Source organism: Saccopteryx bilineata, chromosome 2, assembly GCF_036850765.1.
Source record: "Saccopteryx bilineata isolate mSacBil1 chromosome 2, mSacBil1_pri_phased_curated, whole genome shotgun sequence".
Taxonomy (NCBI): Eukaryota; Metazoa; Chordata; class Mammalia; order Chiroptera; family Emballonuridae; genus Saccopteryx; species Saccopteryx bilineata.
In genome coordinates, this window is record NC_089491.1 from 65,140,249 (window position 1) to 65,160,209 (window position 19,961).

Here is a 19,961-nt window from a genome sequence, read left to right on the forward strand (position 1 = left end):
CCCCCAGGAGCCCGCTTGAAGCTGTCCACCGAGGTCAGAAGTTTCAGTGAACAGTCAGTCGCTCAGCAGCGGGAGGTCTAGCCACCCACCACCACCGGGGGCAAAGGGGAGCAGAACCTGCACCCGTATCCCTGGACCCGCGTTCCCGGAACGTGCATCCCTTACCCCGGGCCCTCCGCCCACAAAGCCCAAGCCGGGTGACAGCGCACGGCACCCCTTCACCCTGGGCTCCCACCTGTGCCCCGAAGTATGTTGTCTCGGAGCAGATCCCCGCTGGAAAGGTGCTTCAGCTCGAAGTGTTTGGTAATGCGCGACGACACGGTGCCCTTGCCGGAGCCTGGCGCCCCCATAATCACTGCGCGCAGGAGCCGCCCGGTGGCCCCCATAGCCGCAGGGAGAGGCTGGGCTGTGCGGGCAGCGGGGACTCGGCCTGGCTGCGCGGCCTGCCGGCTCCGCAGCCCCCAGCGCGGGCAGACTGGACTGCGAGCAAGCGGCCGCCCAGAGGCCAGGCGCTCCCGGAAGTGAGGCGACGGCCATGGGGCCGCCCCTCGCGTGGGGCCCGGCCGCAGCGCCCGCCCCTCAGCGACCCGCCCGGCCTGCCAGGCCGCGCCCCTTCGGCCTCCCCAGCTAGGCTCAGGGCCGTGGGGAGCCCACCTGCGCCCCAACGCGCCTCCTCCGCAGCCACCCACCTGCTTCCGTCTGCTTCCAGCAGGCGCGTCCTCGCACACTCTTTGCTCTCCTCCGCCCAATGGGGTCCCCCGAGGCCTCCTCGGCGACACCGGTTGCCCCCCAACTTCCTTAGCCCCACTCCCGCGCTCTGTCCTGCGGGGTAGATGGCCTCCCTCCGCGCAGAGTGGTTACCGGATGCCACTCTGCCCCACCACACCCCCAACATCTAGCACCCCTCGCCTGCCTGTGGTCCGTGCCAGGTGCCCCTCCTGCCCAGTCCACACTGCGCAGACCGCCCCCCACCCGGAGCCGGCGCACCCCCCCCCCTGCCCCTTCGCTTTCCAGCGCCTCCAGACTGTCGGGACTCCTTCCCTTACCCCCCACCCCACCCCTTCTCTGATGCTGAGCGACCTTTAAAGGACCTGCTCCGGCTCTCTTGCTCTCGCCTGGTTTTTAAGGTACGCTTATCTGGAACTCCAGTAGGTGAAAGGGAGCGGAAGGGGCCTTCCTCCTCATTTCACAGTGAAGAAACCCACTTGAAATGGAGTGAGGCACCTTAAGTCACACATCTATTGAAGGGAGACTTCAGTGGTGGGATTAAAATAATTTAATAACCGGTTCTTTGCCCTCATGACTGTTTTAAGTATAAAAAAAAGACATACCAAAAGGTAGTTTACTATTTCATACATTTAATACTTCCACGACTTCCAAAATGGGCTATAAGATAACCCTTGAAATCTATATTTCTATTGGTTCATTGCATCCCAGCTTCCTATTGGTTTTGACGTTCAGGGAACACCAGTGCACTCATAATATCTCCGGGGAATTCTGGACATAACACAAAGCTGAAACAAATGACAGTTTGTCACCCCCTGGTCGTTTAGCACTTTTTCTCTTTATGTTACATGTTTACTGAAGTAATAAACGTGAGAGCATTAAAATATAGTATTTCTTCAAAGGTATAATGAGGGTTTTTTTATTTTTTTATTTTTATTATTAACACCTTAGTTGTTCATTGATTGCTTTCTCATATGTGCCTTGACCGCGGGCCTTCAGCAAACCGAGTAAACCCTTGCTGGAGCCAGCGACCTTGGGTTCAAGCTGGTGGGCTTTTTCCTTAAACCAGATGAGCCTGCACTCAAGCTAGCGACCCCCGGGGTCTCGAACCCGGGCTCTCTGCATCCCAGTCCGATGCTCTATCCACTGCGCCACCACCTGGTCAGGTGGTATAATGAGTTTTATGAAGTGAATAAATAAATATTGCAAGCATAGTTCCGTCCATTTTTTTTCACCTATGAACGGAATGAACATTATTACTACGGCACTGAGAATATGCTGTTGCACAGATAAACATTAAAAAAAGAGTAAGGAATGTAAATTTGTGATTTCCATGTTGGGCAGCTGCCCAGGCGCCCACCTTAGAGAGAACCCTGATTACAAGTGCCATTCTAACAACTGGTTTGCCAAACTCAACAAAAAAATTAGGTATCGGTCTGCCGAACTGGTGCAAACTTGCCGACTCACCACTGGGTACTTTCACAACTCGGGTAGCTAGCTGTTCCTTTACTCAGCACAGCCTGAAAGCACTGGCTCTTCCTCAGGCTCCATGGTTTGCCTTCAGCAATGCACTGATTCTATAAATATTTATTAAGTGCTTATTATGTGTAGGAAATTGTTCTAAGGGGCTTCAGAAATTCTGTGATGAGCAAGACAAAATTTCTACTTCTTGGAATTTAAAGTCTAGTGGTGAAGGGGTATCAGAACAAGGAAAACTGTAAATGAGCAAGATAATATGAGATAGAGCTATGAACAAAATAAAAGCAAATGTGTGAAAGTGAGAAGGGAGGCTGTTTTAAATCCATCCCAGGATCATAAGGCTTTGAAGAAATGGTATTTGCTTTGTGTACTAAATGAGAAGGTAGGACAGCATGTCACAGATAAGGGGGAAAGGTCCTAAAACTGAAGGTTTGGCATGTTTCAGGAATAGAAGCCTAAGACAAACTTCTAGTCCCCATTCCCTCTGTAAAAAGGCCATGGAAAGTCAGTATGGAGTTGTAAAAATAATGTGTATCAAATATAACACCAGCTACAGGGTAAGAATGCAATAAAGGTTATTCATTATTATCAACACTTATTTGTGCTAGGACACTATGCTAAGGCAGAACACAATGCCATTCTCCTCAGAGGTTCCAAATGAGCAGCCAAAAACTGCTTTTGATGTTAAAGATAGAAATTATTTCAGAGAGGAATGGTAAAGGAAAGATTACTCTCTGGTGAATCTGAGCTGGGTGAATGGATTTTTTTTTTTCTTTACAGAGACAGAGTCAGAGAAAGGAATAGACAGGGACAAACAGACAGGAACAGAGAGATTAGAAGCATCAATCATTAGTTTCTCGTTGCGCTTTGCAACACCTTAGTTGTTCATTAATCAACTTTCTCATATGTGCCTTGACCACGGGCCTTTAGCAGACAGAGTAACCCCTTGCTCGAGCCAGCGACCTTGGGTCCAAGCTGGTGAGCTTTTGCTCAAACCAGATGAGCCTGCGCTCAAGCTGGTGACCTCGGGGTCTTGAACCTGGGTCCTCTGCATCCCAGTCCGATGCTCTATCCACTGCGCCACTGCCTGGTCAGGCTGGATTTTTTAAAAGATATTTTATTTATTCATTTTATTTTTTTTACAGGACAGAGAGAGTCAGAGTGAGGGAGGGATAGACAGGGACAGACAGACAGGAACGGAGAGATGAGAAGCATCAATCATTAGTTTTTCATTGTGCATTGCAACACCTTAGTTGTTCATTGATTGCTTTCTCATATGTGCCTTGACCATAGGCCTTCAGCAGACCGAGTAACCCCTTGCTGGAGCCAGCGACCTTGGGTCCAAGCTGGTGAATTTTTGCTCAAACCAGATGAGCCCACGCTCAAGCTGGCAACCTCAGGGTCTCGAACCTGGGTCTTCCGCATCCCAGTCTGACGCTCTATCCACTGCGCCACCGCCTTGTCAGGCTATTTATTCATTTTAGAGAGAGAGAGACAGGAGGGGGGAGCAGGAAACATCAACTCATAGTTGCTTCCCGTGCGTGCTTTGACCAAATAAGCCCAGGGTCTCAAACCAGCGACCTCAGCATTCCAGGTTAGTGCTTTATCCACTGCACCACCACAGGTCAGACAAGTGAATGGATTTAATCAGTAGACGGTGCAGTATGTAGTACCTAGAAGTTTAATAGCTCATACCTAAGAAAAAATGAAAGTGAATTAAACATTCAGTTCATATAGTTAGAAAAAGAACATCAACATAATCCAAGGAAAGCAAAGAAAGGGATTAAGAAAAAAAACATAAATGAAAGGATTAGAAATTTTTTTTTTTGTTTGTATTTTTCTGAAACTGGAAACGGGGAGAGACAGTCAGACAGACTCCCGCATGCGCCCGACCGGGATCCACCCGGCACGCCCACCAGGGGCGATGCTCTGCCCACCAGGGGGCGATGCTCTGCCCCTCCGGAGCATCGCTCTGCTGCGACCAGAGCCACTCTAGCGCCTGGGGCAGAGGCCAAGGAGCCATCCCCAGCGCCCGGGCCATCCTTGCTCCAATGGAGCCTTGGCTGCAGGAGGGGAAGAAAGAGACAGAGAGGAAGGGGGGTGGGGGTGGAGAAGCAAATGGGCGCTTCTCCTATGTGCCCTGGCCAGGAATCGAACCCGGGTCCCCCGCACGCCCGGCCGACGCTCTACCACTGAGCCAACCGGCCAGGGCAAAAGGATTAGAAAATTTAAGAAACAGAACTAACAAAAAGAATGGAGAGGCCTACAATTTGTGAAACACTGGAAAACCTAAAGGTATAGGGAAAGTACATCCATTGTAATTACTCAAACTGGAAACATCTGTGGTTTTAGCTGCAAAAGATACCTGAAAGAAAACCCTGAGGAAATTTGACTTAGAAAAGAATGTTGAAATAAAAATAGCTGAGGAATCATCCCGTCACTGGGGAGGAAATGCTGAGTGTTGTGGTTACATCAACAGGCCCCACAAAATGCCAACTAACTGCAGCTTTGCTCAAGTTTGTTGATTATGAATGAGTAACTGCCAAACTGTGGGAAATCTCCTGGCAACTCTGCCTAGCACAATCATTTCACCATAGATAGGTACACTGCTCACAAAAATTAGGGGATCAGGGAACGTGCCGATACTCCAGTACTTTCAGCCTTTTGTACAGTGCGCTTTCACCAATGAAATTAAAGTTGATTTTGCATCTCGTTTGCAAAATCGAACAACTTTCTTTGACTTGTCGTTTGCTTTTCTGATGTTCTTGTTTAATAAAAATAAAAATCAAGTGTTTTTTTTTTTTAATTTATTCATTTTAGAGAGGAGAGGGAGAGACAGAGAGAGAGAGAGAAGGGGGAGGAGGAGCTGGAAGCATCAACTCCCATATGTGCCTTGACCAGGCAAGCCCAGGGTTTTGAATCGGCGACCTCAGCATTTCCAGGTCGACGCTTTATCCACTGCGCCACCACAGGTCAGGCCCAAGTGTTGTTTTTTTTATTACTTCATATTCATTTTGAAATGTTCCCCAATTTTTGTGAGCAGTATATTTGTACAGGTGGGTTTTTCTATATTTAACTTGCTCCAGTGGTAAAGACACTAATGAATACGTACATTAGAAAGTGTGAGTCAGGAACAGATTTATGAAGTGCTTGTGTGTTGGGAATTGCCCTCTAGGAATTATGAAGAAGCCAGGATCTGAAGAAGCATGAGATAGAAGACCACGTGAAGAGAGGCCCTGCTGTCCCAGTCATTTCAGCCACTCCAGCTGAGCCGCCAGCTGTGTCCACATGAGTGAGCCCAGGGGTAGGTGGATGAGAGAGTTGACAAAGACTTTCTCCCTGAGCTGCTAGAGGAACAGAACTAACTGAGATTGGGAAGAGTACAGGAGAAACAGGTTTGGGGAAGAGATATTAGAGTTATTTTGGAGTAAGTTAAGTTAGAGATACCTTTAGGACGGATACTCCAGACAGAGTTGCTAAGGAAGCAGTTAGATGTGCAAATTTTGAGTACACAGGCTGGAGATATAAAATTTGGAAGTTGTTAGTGTATTTAAATTTATGAGATTGTATAAACTCAAGGAGTGAGTTTAGATGAGAAAAAGTGAAATCTGAAATCTGACTTCTGGGGTTCTCTAACATTTAGAGGATAAGGAGGAAACACTAAAAGAGCCTGACAGGAAATGCGGGTTATTTAAGAAGAAAGATATGTGGGTTATGGAAATCAGTTGAAGGAATGTATTTTAAAGAAGTGATTAAATTAGTCAAATTCTGCTGATACGTAGGACTGAGACCTGACTGACAATTTTTTTATTTCTAACTGAAAAAAACCCCACATAACCTATGCAATAGATTATTTTTCATTTACAATGTGTAGCTGAAAAGAAATCTGAGGATAGTTTTGACCAAAATTCCATAGCTATTCAGCAACTGAATTAGTGATTTTGAAAAATGCTAGATGAACTATAGAAAATGCTTTCCTTGAGAAAAAGCTTCTGGGAGAAGGACTCAAATTGTCCGGAACAAGGATATTAGTGGAAAAAGAAAGAGAAGGTCTAGACCAGGGGTCCCCAAACTTTTTACACAGGGGGCCATTTCACTGTCCCTCAGACCGTTGGAGGGCCGGACTATAAAAAAACTATGAACAAATCCCTATGCACACTACACATATCTTATTTTAAAGTAAAAAAACAAAATGAGAACGAATACAATATTTAAAATAGAGAACAAGTAAATTTAAATCAACAAACTGACCAGTATTTCAATGGGAACTATGCTCCTCTCACTGACCACCAATGAAAGAGGTGCCCCTTCCGGGTATGCGGCGGGGGCCGGATAAATGGCCTCAGGGGGCCGCATGCGGCCCGCGGGCCGTAGTTTGGGGACCCCTGGTCTAGACAAAAGTGGAGAAACCCAAGAGAAGAGCCTGAAGTCAGAAAATACAAGGCCATATATATATATTTAACACTTTGCAAAAGCAACAGAAGAGGGAGCCCTAGAGCTAAGACAATTTTACTGTAATTTTCATTTAAAAGGATAAATAAACAAGAATATCTGGAAAAGCCCTGAAAAAGAAGAAAATGAGCAGAGGCTAGCCCTGCCAGATAGTAAAACATTGTAAAACAAATATAATAAGAAGATGGTATTGGCACAAGAATATAGAAACCAATAAAACAGAATAGAAGCCTGGCTAGTTGGCTTAAAGATAGAGTTGTCTCAACATGTGGATGTCCTGAGTTTGATTTCCATTCAGGGAACGCAGGAGAAGTAACCATCAGCTTCTCTACTCCAACCCTCTCTCCTCCCCCCTCCTCTCCCTCTCTTTCTTTCTCTCTGTCTCTTGCTTCCCCTCCTGCGTCCATGGCTCAGTTGGTTCAATTGATTTGAGTGCATTGGCCCCAGGTGCTGAGGGATAGCTCCATGGAGCCTCCACCTCAGGTAAAAATAGTTTGGTTGCAAGTATGACCACAAATAGTCAGAGCATTGGCCCCAGAAGGCGGTTGCTGGGTAGATCCTGGTCAGGGTGCATGTAGGAGTCTGTCTCTCTTTTTCCCCTCCTTTCACTTGGAAAAGAAGAAAAAAAATAGAATAGAAAATCCAAATGTAAACCTAATTACATCTGAAAATTTAACATGTGATAAAGGTGGCATTTGAAATCGATAGAGGAAAAGACTGTCCTCATAAATAGTGTGGGAATAAAAGTAAAAACCGGTGGAGTAAGATACAATGATACAACGATATCTTTCTCCACACAAGATGAATTCCAAATGGCTTAAAGATTTAAATTTTAGGCCCTGGTCTGTTGGCTCAGTGGTAGAGCATTGGCCTGGCATGCGGAAGTCCCAGGTTCGATTCCCGGCCAGGGCACACAGGAGAGGTGCCCATCTGCTTCTCCACCCCTCCCCCTCTCCTTCCTCTCTGTCTCTCTCTTCTCCTCCTGCAGCCAAGGCTCCATTGGAGCAAAGATGGCCCGGGCGCTGGGGATGGCTCCATGGCCTCTGCCTCAGGCGCTAGAGTGGTTCTGGTCGCAACAGAGCAACGCCCTGATGGGCAGAGCATCGCCCCCTGGTGGGCGTGCTGGGTGGATCCTGGTCGGGCGCATGCGGGAGTCTGTCTGACTGCCTCCCCGTTTCCACCTTCAGAAAAATACAAAAATACAAAAATAAATAAATAAATAAATTTTAAAAAGCTAAATAAATACTAGAAAAAAAGTATGAGTAGATTGCTCTATAAGCAAGGAGCTGGAGAAACTTTTCTAACTAGCCCACATTGCAGAGGCAATAAAGAAAAAGACTAAAATTTGGATTATACAAAACAACAAAATATTTGCATAGTAAAACATATTATAAGCAAAATAAAAAGATGAATTACAAACTGGGAAAAAATAGTCCAACTTATAAAGAGAGGATTAAGAGAGGTGTGTTCTGTTTGGGAGGGTGAGGAGGAGCTCCAGTTCATACATAGCATTTGCCAATTACCATGGTACAAATACTCCCACCATAGCAAGTTTTTAAAAATAACTTTTTATTTTTCAGTTACACTTGATGTACAATATTATATTCATTTCAGATATACAACCCAGTGATTAGACATTTATATAATGACCATAGCAAGTTTTAAGTTGCCAAGATGACATCAACTGTACCAACCAATATGACATCCACTGGTCACAAAATTTATTTATTTGTTTGTTTGTATATTTTTAGTGAGAGAGGCAGAGAGAGGGACAGATAGGGACAGACAGACAGGCAGAGAGATGAGAAGCATCAGTTCTTCATGTCAGCACCTTAGTTGTTCATTGATTGCTTTCTCATATGTTCCTTGATTGAGGGGCTCCAGTCAAGCCAGTGACCCCTTGCTCAAGCTGGTGAGCCTGCGCTCAAGCCAGATGAGCCCGTGATCAAGCCAGCAACTTCAGGGTTTCAAACCTGGATCCTTTGCATCCCTATCTGACACTCTACCCACTGCGCCACTGCCTGATCAGGCGGTTTGTATTTTGTTTTTATTTTATCCTTTTATTTTTCTAAAATATAAACATATATTCTTTTCTCCTTTTAGTAAATGGTAGTATACAGGGTGAGGCAAAAATAGGATTAAAGTTATAATACAAGTAAATAATAATACAGGAATAAACTGTTTCACATACTCACAACTGTAAACCTATTATTGTCCCGCCCTGTAATACTGACAGTTTTACCACCTAGCTTTGTTCTTTTTAAAAAGTTTTGAGAAAAGAGAGAGAAAGAGAGAGAGAGAGAGAGAGAGAGAGAGAGAGAAGAAGGGGAGGAGCAGGAAGCATCAACTTCCATATGTGCCTTGACCAGATAACTCTAAGGTTTTGAACAGGTGACCTCAGCATTCCAGGTTGACACTTTATCCACTGCACCACCACAGGTCAGTCACCACCTAGCTTTTTTTCATTGGAGATCATGTCATATCCATATACAGAGTTATTTCTTATGCAATATGTGTACAGATCCTTGTTTATTCTACCAGTCTGTGATGCATGGGCATTGAGGTTGTTTCCAGTCTTTTGCTACTGTGAGCAGTGTTCATTGAATAACTGTATGAATATATATATATATATATATATATATTTTTTTTTTTTTTTTTTTTTTTTTTTTACAGAGACAAAGAGAGAGTCAGAGAGAGGGACAGACAGACAGGAACAGAGAGAGATGAGAAGCATCAATCATTAGTTTTTCATTGCACGTTGCAACACCTTAGTTGTTTATTGATTGCTTTCTCACATGTGCCTTGACCGCGGGCCTTCAGCAGACCGAGCAACCCCTTGCTGGAGCCAGTGACCCTGAGTCCAAGCTGGTGAGCTTTGCTCAAACCAGATGAGCCTGCACTCAAGCTGGCGACCTCAGGGTCTCGAACCAGGGTCCTTCCGCATCCCAGTCCGATGCTCTATCCACTGCGCCACCGCCTGGTCAGGTTGAATATATCTTTTTGTATTGTTGCCAATGTATCTTTGTGTGTGTGTGTGTGTCAGAGACAGAGAGAGGGACAGATAGGGACAGACAGACAGGAAGGAAGAAAGATGAGAGTCATCAATTCTTTGTTATGGCACCTTAGTAGTTCACTGATTGCTTTCTCATATCTGCTTGACCAGGGGGCTACAGCAGACCAAGTGACCCCTTGCTCAAGCCAGTGACCTAGAGCTCAAGTTGGTGAGCCTTGCTCAAACCAGATGAGCCCATGCTCAAGCTGGCAACCTCGGAGTTTCAAACCTGGGTCCTCCACATCCCAGTCCGAAGCTCTATCCACTGCGCCACCTCCTGGTCAGGCTGCCAATGTATCTTTATGATAGATTCCTCGTGTTTTCGGTTCGTTCTGCAGTTTCTGCCTTACCACAATGAAAACACTATATTAAGTAAAAGGAGACAATCACAACGAGCCACATATTATATGATCCCATTATATATAAATCAGAATAGGGTAATCTATAGAGATGGAAAGTAGATTAGTGGATGCTTAGGGCTGGGGAACATGTGGAATAGAGGGGAAATAGACTGGTAATAGTGAAAAGGTAAAGACTTTCTTTTAGAGGTATGAAAATATTCTAAGACAGCCTGCGGTAATGTTTGCACCCATCTGTGACTATACTAAAAATGATTGAATTGTATACATTAGATGAGTGAATTGTTGTTGTGTGAAATATATCGCAATAAAGCTATTTTTAAAAATCAGCATAATCCTCCATATTAACAGATTAAAAAGAAAAACCATGTGATTATCTCAATAGATGCAGAAAAATCATTTAAAAAAATTCAACATCCATTTATGATTTAAAACTCAGAAGATGAGGAATAGAAGGTAACCACCTCAATCTGAAAAAGGACATTTATTAAAAAAAACAACTGAGCCTGACCTGTGGTGGCGCAGTGGATAAAGCGTCGACCTGGAAATGCTGAGGTCGCCGGTTCGAAACCCTGGGCTTGCCTGGTCAAGGCACATATGGGAGTTGATGCTTCCAGCTCCTCCCCCCCTTCTCTCTCTCTCTCTCTCTCTCTCTCTCTCTCTCTCTCTCTGTCTCTCCCTCTCCTCTCTAAAAATGAATAAATAAATAAAATAAAATAAAAAATTTAAAGCCTGACCAGGCGGTGGCGCAGTGGATAGAGCGTCAGACTGGGATGTGGAAGGACCCAGGTTCGAGACCCCAAGGTCGCCAGCTTGAGCGCGGGCTCATCTGGTTTGAGCAAAAAGCTCACCAGCTTGGACCCAAGGTCACTGGCTCGAGCAAGGGGTTACTCAGTCTGCTGAAGGCCCGCAGTCATGGCACATATGAGAAAGCAATCAATGAACAGCTATGGTGTTGCAACGAAAAACTGATGATTGATGCTTCTCATCTCTCTCCATTCCTGTCTGTCTATCCCTCTATCTGACTCTCTCTCTGTCCCTATAAAAAAAAAATTAAAAATTAAAAAAAAAAATTAAAATTAAAAAAAACAACTGTACACAAAGAAAACCATCAGCAAAATGAAATGGCAACCTACTGGATGAAAGAAGATATTTGCAACTCATATATTTGATAAGATATTATCCAAAAAATATAAAGAATTCTTACAAAACAATGGGAAAAAAATCCAAGTTTTAAAATGGATAGAAAATCTGAATAGACATTTTCCCAAAGAAGATATACAGGTGACCAACAAGGCCATGAATAGGTGTTCAACATCATTCATCATCAGGGAAAACAAATCGAAACCACAATGAGCTATCACCTCACACTTGTTAGAATGGCTATTATTGCCCTGGCCAGAGGGATCGTTTGGTTAGAGCGTCATCCCGAAGCACAGAGGTTACTGGTTCAATCCTTGGTCAGGGCACATACAAAAACATATATTTCTGTTTCTCTCTTACTCCCCCTTCTTCTCTCAAATCAATCAATAAATATTAAAAAAATAAAAGAATGGCTAATATAAAAAAGATAAGAAATAGAAAGTGTTGGTGAGGGTGTGGAGGAAAGGGAGCCCTTAAGCCCTGGCCTGGAGGCTCAGTAGATGGAGTGTTGTCCTGGTGTGCTAAGGTCGCAGGTTCAATCCCTGGCTAGTGAATACACAACTAAAGAGAACAGCTATAAGTGCAACAATGAGTCAATGCTTCTCTTTCTTTTTCTCCCTTTCTCCCTCCTTCCTCTCTCTCTCTTTCTCTCAAATCAGTGGAAAGGTGTTTTTTAAAAAAAAAAAAAAAAAAAAGAAAAGGGAACCCTTGGTAGAAATGCCTGTTTGTACAACCACCATAGAAAACAGTATGGAGGTTCCTTAAAATATTATAAATGAAACTATCAGGTGATTCAGCAATCCCACTTCATATTACATATATTATACATAAAGTTCAGCCACAAAAATAAATGAATTCTTGTCATTTGCAACAACATGTTTGGATTCAAGGGCATTATTTTAAGTGAAAAATGTCAGATCGTGAGACACATACCATATGATCTCTCATATGTGGAATAATAATAATAAACCAAGCTCATAGACACAGAGAACAGATTGGTCATGGTTGCCAGAAGTGGGGGGTGGAGGGTGGGAGAAATGAGTGAAGGGGTCAAGGTTAAAAACAAAAATGGTTGCCTTTCTGATTAAAAAAAAATGCACTAGTTAATTCAGGTATGGTCCATCCATGTAATGAAATGCCATGTAGTGGCATTCAGAAGGAAGGAGAAGGAAAACAGAAGGAGGAGGACTGTTTATACTGATACTAAATGCATTCCAAGATATAGGCTAAATAAATAAATAAATGAAATATCTATCAGGGTGATGTGACTCTAAGACATTAACATAATACCTATAGATAGAGACACGAGATAAAGTTTTAAAGTAAAATGAGAAAATGTAGTGCATATTTATAATTTTTTCTTTTCATGCACATGCAGAATATTTACAATAACCACATTCTGACCCACAGCAGGGTTCAACAAGATGCCAAAGAACAGTTTCTGTATAAATACAGAAAACAAACAGCCTGACCAGGCGGTGGTGCAGTGGATAGAGTGTCGGACTGGCATGCAGAAGACCCAGGTTCGAAACCCTGAGGGTGCTGGCTTGAGCAAGGGTTCACTCACTCTGCTGTAGCTCCCCAGTCAAGGCACGTATGAGAAAGCAATCAATGAACAACTAAGGAGCTGCAACAAAGAATTGATGTTTCTCATCTCTCTGCCTTCCTGTCTGTCCCTATCTGTCCCTCTCTGTCTCTGTTACAAAAATAAATAAGTAAATAAATAAAAATAAAAGCAGAAATGTTCACCCCTGAAAAAAATAAATAAATAAACAGAAAACAAACAAAACCTAAAACTAACATCATACTTAATGGTGAATGTATTCTCTCAAATGTGGAAATAAGACAAAGATGTCTGCTCTCATCATATCTCCTCAGACATTAGAATTTTTATCTTATTGATTTGAGAGAAAGACAGAAAAGCAATGATTTGTTGTTCCAAATTATTTATGCATTCATTTTTTGATTCTTGTATGTGCCCTGACAGGGGATTGAACCTGCAACCTTGCTTATCTAACCAACTGAGCTACCCAGCCAGGATCTTATCATGTCTCTTTAATATTGTCCTGGAAGTTCTAATAGGTGCAGTAAGGCAAGGAAGATTGGAAAGAAAGAAACAAAACTGTCTTATTTACAAATGAACATGTATATAGAAAATCCTAAGAAGTGTATGAAAAAGATGCTAGAACTAATGAGTTGTAATCACAGAAATCAAGGTAAAATACAAAGAATCAATGGTATTTCTAAACAGTAGCAACAAATACTTGTAAATAAAAAGTTTTCAAAATGACATTTGTAACAACATTAAAATAAAAATATATTAATAGGTAAATTTAACAAATTGGAATGCAAGAACTGAATATTGAAAACTACAGAATATTTCTGAGAAAATTTTGAAAAGACCTAAATAAATGGAGAGACATATACCATGTTTAGGTATCAAAACACTCAATATTATTACAATGTCAAGATCATCTATAGATTAAAATAGTCTCAGTTACATCTCAGCAGGTTTTTTTAATGGAAATTGACAAGCTGATTGCCTGACTGGCGGCAGTGCAGGGGATAGAGCATCAACCTGGGCTGCTGAGGTTCCCGGTTCGAATGTTGAGGTCACAGGCGTGAGCACAGGCTCATCAGCTTGAGTGCGGGGTCACCGGCTGGAGCATGGGACCATCAACATGATCCAAAAGTTGCTGACTTGCAGCCCAAGGTCACTGGCACAAACCCCCCACCCCTGTCAAGGCATGTATGAGAAGCAATCAATGAACAACTAAAGTGCCACAATTACGAGTTTGATGCTTCTCATCTCTCTTCCTTCTTCTCTCTCTCTGTCTCTCAAAGAAAATTTTTAATTAAAAATAAAAATAAAAAAGAAGAAATTGACAAGCTGACTCTAAAATTTGTAGACAAATACAAAGAACCTAGATTAGCCAAAACAATCTTAAGAAAGAACAAAAATGTAGAACTTTACCTGATTTCAAGCTTACTGTAAGACTACAGAAATAAGATGGTATGGTGTTGATGTAAAGATAAGCATGACGTAAAGATAGATATATGGATCAATGGAACAGAATAGAGAGTCCAAAAATAGACTTATTTTAAAGGCTCAATTCACTTTTTACAAAGGAGGAAAAGATAGTCATTTTAAGAATGTTGCTGGAATAATAGGATATCCATGCAGAAACCCATGAACTCAATTCTTACTTGATACCATATGGACTATATACCTCAATGTAAAAGTTAAAAATTATAAAACTTCTGAAAGAAACTTAGGAGAAAAACCTTTGTAACTTCTTTTTAGGCAAAGATTCTTAAAACACAAAAGGTATTGCCTGACCTGTGGTGGCACAGTGGATAAAGCATCGACCTGGAACACTGAGGTCGCTGGTTTGAAACCCTGGGCTTGCCCAGTCAAGGCACATATGGGAGTTGATGCTTTCTGCTCCTCCCCCCTTTCTCTCTCTGTCTCTCTCTATACAATGAATAAAGTCTTAAGAAAACACACACAAAAGGTATAAACCATAAAAGAAGAACATTATAAATTGGATTTTATCAAAAATAAAACCTGCCTGACCAGGCGGTGGTGCAATGGATAGAGCGTCAGACTGGGATGCGGAAGGACCCAGGTTCAAGACCCCAGGATAGCCAGCTTGAGCGCAGGCTCATCTGGCTTGAGCAAAAAAGCTCACTAGCATGGACCCAAGGTCACTGGCTCGAGTGGGGGGTTACTCAGTCTGCTGAAGGACCGCGGTCATGGCACATATGAGAAAGTAATCAATGAACAACTAAGGTGTCACAATGAAAAACTGATGATTGATGCTTCTCATCTCTCTCCGTTCCTGTCTGTCTGTCCCTATCTATCCCTCTATCTGACTCTCTCTCTGTCCCTATAAAAAAAATAAAATAAATAAATAAATTTAAAAAAATAAAAAATAAAATAAAACCTTATGCCCTTTGAAAGACAATATGCAGAAAATGTAAAGGCACAGACTTGGAGAAAATTTTTACAAAATATAGCTAATACTCTAAAAGGTTTGTATTTGTGATATATGAAGATCTATTACAATTTAATAATAATAACACACTACAACCTGATAACAAAGCAAGCAAAAAAAAATGTGAACAGATACTTCACTGAAGAAAATATATGATTAAATAATAAGTACTTGAAAGATGCTTAACATCACTGATCATCAGGAAAATGTAAACTAGAACCACAAGAAATACTGTACCACCAAATGTCTAAAATTAAAAACAAACACCCAAAACAAAACCAAACAGTTAAAAACAACCGCCCCACCCCAATATACTGATGAGGATGTGAATCAACTACAACTCTCATACATTGCTGACGTGAATACAGAATGGTAGCTACTCTGGAAAACAGTTGGATAGTTTCTTGTAAAGTTAAATGCACGCCTACCATAAAGCCAAGCAATATTTCTCCTAAGTATTTACTCAAGAGAAATGTAAACATGTGTCCTGTATTAATCTTCTCTGGGTGCCATAAACACAATGGCATCGATGAGTGTCTTACATTTTTATTTTTCACAGCTGTATAGGCTGGAAGCAAGATCAAGTTATCATCAGGATTGTTGTCTGGTGAGAGCTCTCTTCCTGGTTTGCAGATGGCCACTTTCTTACTGTGTCCTCAAATGGCCTCTTTTCTCTGTGTGTAACATCATAGTGGGTGTGATATGTTGATTTGATTTTTTTAAACTTTGTTTCATTTGAAAAAAATTTAATGAGCATATGTAGTTTTTATCCCCAAATTTCTTTTTCCAAAAATAATTTAAAATAAATCCCACTTAATATAATACCACTTTTTTTTTTAAAAAAATGTATTTTTCTCAATTTTTCTTTTCAGCTCTATTGAGGTATAATGGATAACATCATCTTTTCATTCAGTGTTGATTGATTCATATTTTGTTTCAATTAGTAATTACTGAAGGTCAGGGACAGTTCTAGGAATACAGCGTCGAACACAAAAATGCTCCTTCTGGGAGGAGAAAAAGTAATGGGTGCTGAAAAAAATAATGAAGCCTAATAACAATAATGAGGAGGAAGATGCAAAGGAGAATTTAAATTTGCAGCTAATTCTTTAGATATCAGTATCTTTTTTTCAGTCAATATGTGCAACTTCTGCCTCATCAGATATTCCCTACAGCAGAAGGAGGTGACAGAATGAAGTGTAAAATAGAAGAGCCTGGTTCCATCACTAATTAGTTCTGTAGAGCTGGGCAAGTGCTTAACCTTTCTGAGTTCCACTCCCCTCAGTAGTAAAATGGAGGTCAAGCCTGTCTCAGAGCCGATGGTGAGGCTCGCCCCCCACTTTGGCTCAAGATTTTAAAGATTGCTATTAGAAGACAGACATATTAACACATTAAAATACTATCACCGAGCAGATAACTTTTTTAAATTACTTAAACTAGTCCTAGTGGATAGCAGAACTGTGATGCCTTGAGGCACAGTGAGGATTTGGATGTAATGGGAAGGGCTTCAAGAACAACCTGGTTCCAGGCTATCGGTGCTTTTAAAGAAAACCCCTATATAGAAAGGCGGATGGAAGGACCCTCAAGACTGAACCTGCCCATCTTTACAGTTTTGCCTTGGGCTTGTAAATTCACTTGTCCAGACTACAACACAGGTTATGTGGGTAAACAGATAGAGACTATTTCTTAATGAGCACTAACTGACAAGCAAAAAGGGAAAAAATTAATTCTGTTAGAATCTAATCTGTTCTAAATATCTTCTTTTTTCCAGAAAAGGCCCACAGTGATGAATGGCCTTGCAATGGAATAAGAAATTACCATAGGTCAGGGGGAAAATTCTAAGTTGCTGTGAAGATCCCATGACCAGACTGATATCAAACTGAGGAAAGGGAGAGTGGTACAAAGGAAACCAGGAGGAGAGTGAGTCATAAAGCCACTGATAGAGGAAACCTGAAATAGGACAAAACCTGGTGATGCCTGAGACCCTAACTCCCCATTCTGGGTTAAGGCTGCCACTCAGTGGTGTGTTACAGTTCCTGAAACCAGCAGGAGGCGCCATTCCTGCATGGCTGCTCAGTAATGAAGTGCCTAGTGATAGGACCACTTACATTTCATTTTACAGTTTTGAGATTGTTTCTCATTTGTTCCTTACAGCAACTAGGTAATAATTGGGGCAGGTCCTATTCTCTCCGTTTTATAGATGGAAAACTGAGAGGCAGCCAGTTTGACTTACTCAATGTCAGACAGTTAATGCCAGAGATAGTCTTTTGATTCCTGCGTCCTTCTCACTCTGCTATCTAGAATAAAGCAGGGCTGTCACGTATACCTGAGTAATGGACAGAGACTCAAGAACTCTCTGGAAAAAGGAACGAAGATCCACTCTAGGAGCCGTTGCACGCAGAGAATGGCCTTGCAAACACTGCTGCTCTTAGGATGCAGGAGGTCAAGCTGAACCTGTTCCTAGGTCTCAACCATATCATTAAATTTAGCTTTTTTGGACCATTCTGTGTTCAGGGCCATGAGCTGAATCTGGTCAAGGGGAAGGAAGGGTATGAGCAGAAGTGGGCTGGGCACCTGCCACTCTTCTGGCTCATGCCTCTCGTCTCAGGGACATGAAGACACCCAAAGGAACCCCTCAGTGGCTACAAGTTAGGTCTCTTGACAAAGGCTAGAAGGCCTGGTATACTGTCAGATGTCTAAGATCCTAGACAGCCTCTGTTTACAAGAAGCCTAGTGTAGACACATGAGAGCCTCTGAGTCAGTGTAAAAATTTGATCAGAGAATGTTTTTCCATATCAGTGTGTTAGTTAGCAATTGTTGCCATAATGCTCTTTAGTAAGAATACTCATATCTCAGTGACACACAACCAAAAACATTTATTTTCTTGCTCACTAGTCTATGAGTTGGGTGGGCCCCCTCTGGTTTAAGGCCAGAGGTCTGGCCCAGGCCTGCCATCTGGTCTTTATCATTCCAGGCTCAATGACCAACAAGGGCATGGTTGGTGAGTGGCTTAAGCACACAAAAGCTAGCCAGACTACACGAGCACATTTAAAGCTCTGTTGCCTGACCTGTGGTGGCGCAGTGGATAAAGCACTGACCTAGAACACTGAGGTCTCCAGTTTAAAACCCTAGGCTTGCCCGGTGAAGGCACATATGAGAGTTGATGCTTCCTGCTCCTTCTCCCTTCTCTCTCTCTCCTCTCTAAAATAAATAAATAAAATATTTTTTTTTAAAAAGGCTCTACGTGTATCACAGTGTCACCAGCACTGCATCGACCAAAGCAAGTCATGGCTACCAAACTGGGGAATGTACTCTGCAGAATCATTTAGTAAAAGACATGGAGGTAAAATACTAAAACATGGAGGGAGTGAAGCATTGGGAACAATTGTCCAAATTACCACAATCAGTTAACAATCTGACAAAAAATTATAAGTAACATCAAAAATTAATAAAGCAACAGCTAACTTTTATTGTCTTACCATATGCTAGGTACTTTTGTTAAGTACCTTCCATGTATTAATTCATTTAATCCTCATACAATCCTATAAGGTAGATCCTATTGTGATCCATATTTTACAGCTAAAACAACCAAGGTACAGCTGAGTTAAGGAAGAATTAAGATCACACTACTGGCCTGACGTGTCCTGGTACAATGGATAAACCATCAACCTGGAATGCTGAGGTTTCCAGTTTGAAACTTGAAACCCTGGGCTTCTCTGGTCAAGGCAACTAGGACAAGAAATCAGTGAACAACTAAAGTGAAGCAACTATGAGTTGATACTTCTTGCTCCACCCTGCTCTCTCTCTCCTCTCTCTGTAAAATCAATATATAAAAATCTTAAAAAAAAAAAAAAAGTTTAAAAAAAAAAAAAGTCTCCACATTCCCAGGAGCCTTTTAGATAAAATTGGCTTAGTACCGTATTCTAGGCCTTCATTTGCTGATGCTTGGTCACCCTTTTCTCGTTGCGACACCTTATTTATTTTTTATTTTTTATTTTTTTTGACAGAGACAGAGAGAGTCAGAGAGAGGGATAGATAGGGACAGACAGACAGGAACAGAGAGAGATGAGAAGCATCAATCATCAGTTTTTCATTGTGATACCTTGGTTGTTCATTGATTGCTTTCTCATATGTGCCTTGACCACGGGCCTTCAGCAGACGGAGTAACCCCTTGCTCTAGCCAGTGACCTTGGGTCCACGCTGGTGAGCTTTTGCTCAAACCAGATGAGCCAACACTCACACTGGCGACCTCGAGGTCTCGAACCTGGGTCTTTCCGCATCCCAGTCCGACACTCTATCCACTGGGCCACCGCCTGGTCAGGCGGTCTCCCTTTTCTCTAGCTTTCCACACTGCATGTCCCTTGCAGTTTCATACTCTTTTATAATCTTGTCTTTGCATATCCTACACCCTCTGTCTGCATCTTCATCTGGTCAACTCCTATTTATTTGAGTCTTACTTCTGGGACATCTTCTCCAATTTTTCTCTAGTCTGATTAAATATCCTTTTTTTCTGTCCTTTCAGCAGACCCTGTCCAAACTTTATGGCATTTACCAGACTACATTGCCATAATAGATTCTACTGTCTGTTTCAACATCATTAGTTTTTCTCAAAACGTGATTCATGAGCTCACTGTTTCAGAATCACTTGTGATGTTTGTTTAGTATACAGGCTCCTGAGTCATATTGCAGGGCAGAGCCTGGGAATCTGCATTCTAAACATCTCCCGAGATGATTCTGATTTGTACCAACTGTAAG

At 42.3% G+C, this 19,961-nt stretch overlaps 1 protein-coding gene across 1 annotated transcript in view; it reads right to left on the minus strand.

Annotated features, from left to right (window-relative positions):
• AK3 (adenylate kinase 3) overlaps window positions 1–536 on the minus strand; it is a 35,088-nt gene extending 34,552 nt beyond the window's left edge. The window contains exon 1 of the mRNA XM_066257191.1: window positions 236–536. Coding sequence (XP_066113288.1) covers window positions 236–386 — 151 coding nt within the window. The 5' untranslated portion in view covers window positions 387–536. The remainder of the gene's footprint in view (window positions 1–235) is intronic.
• Window positions 537–19,961: the final 19,425 nt, after the last annotated feature.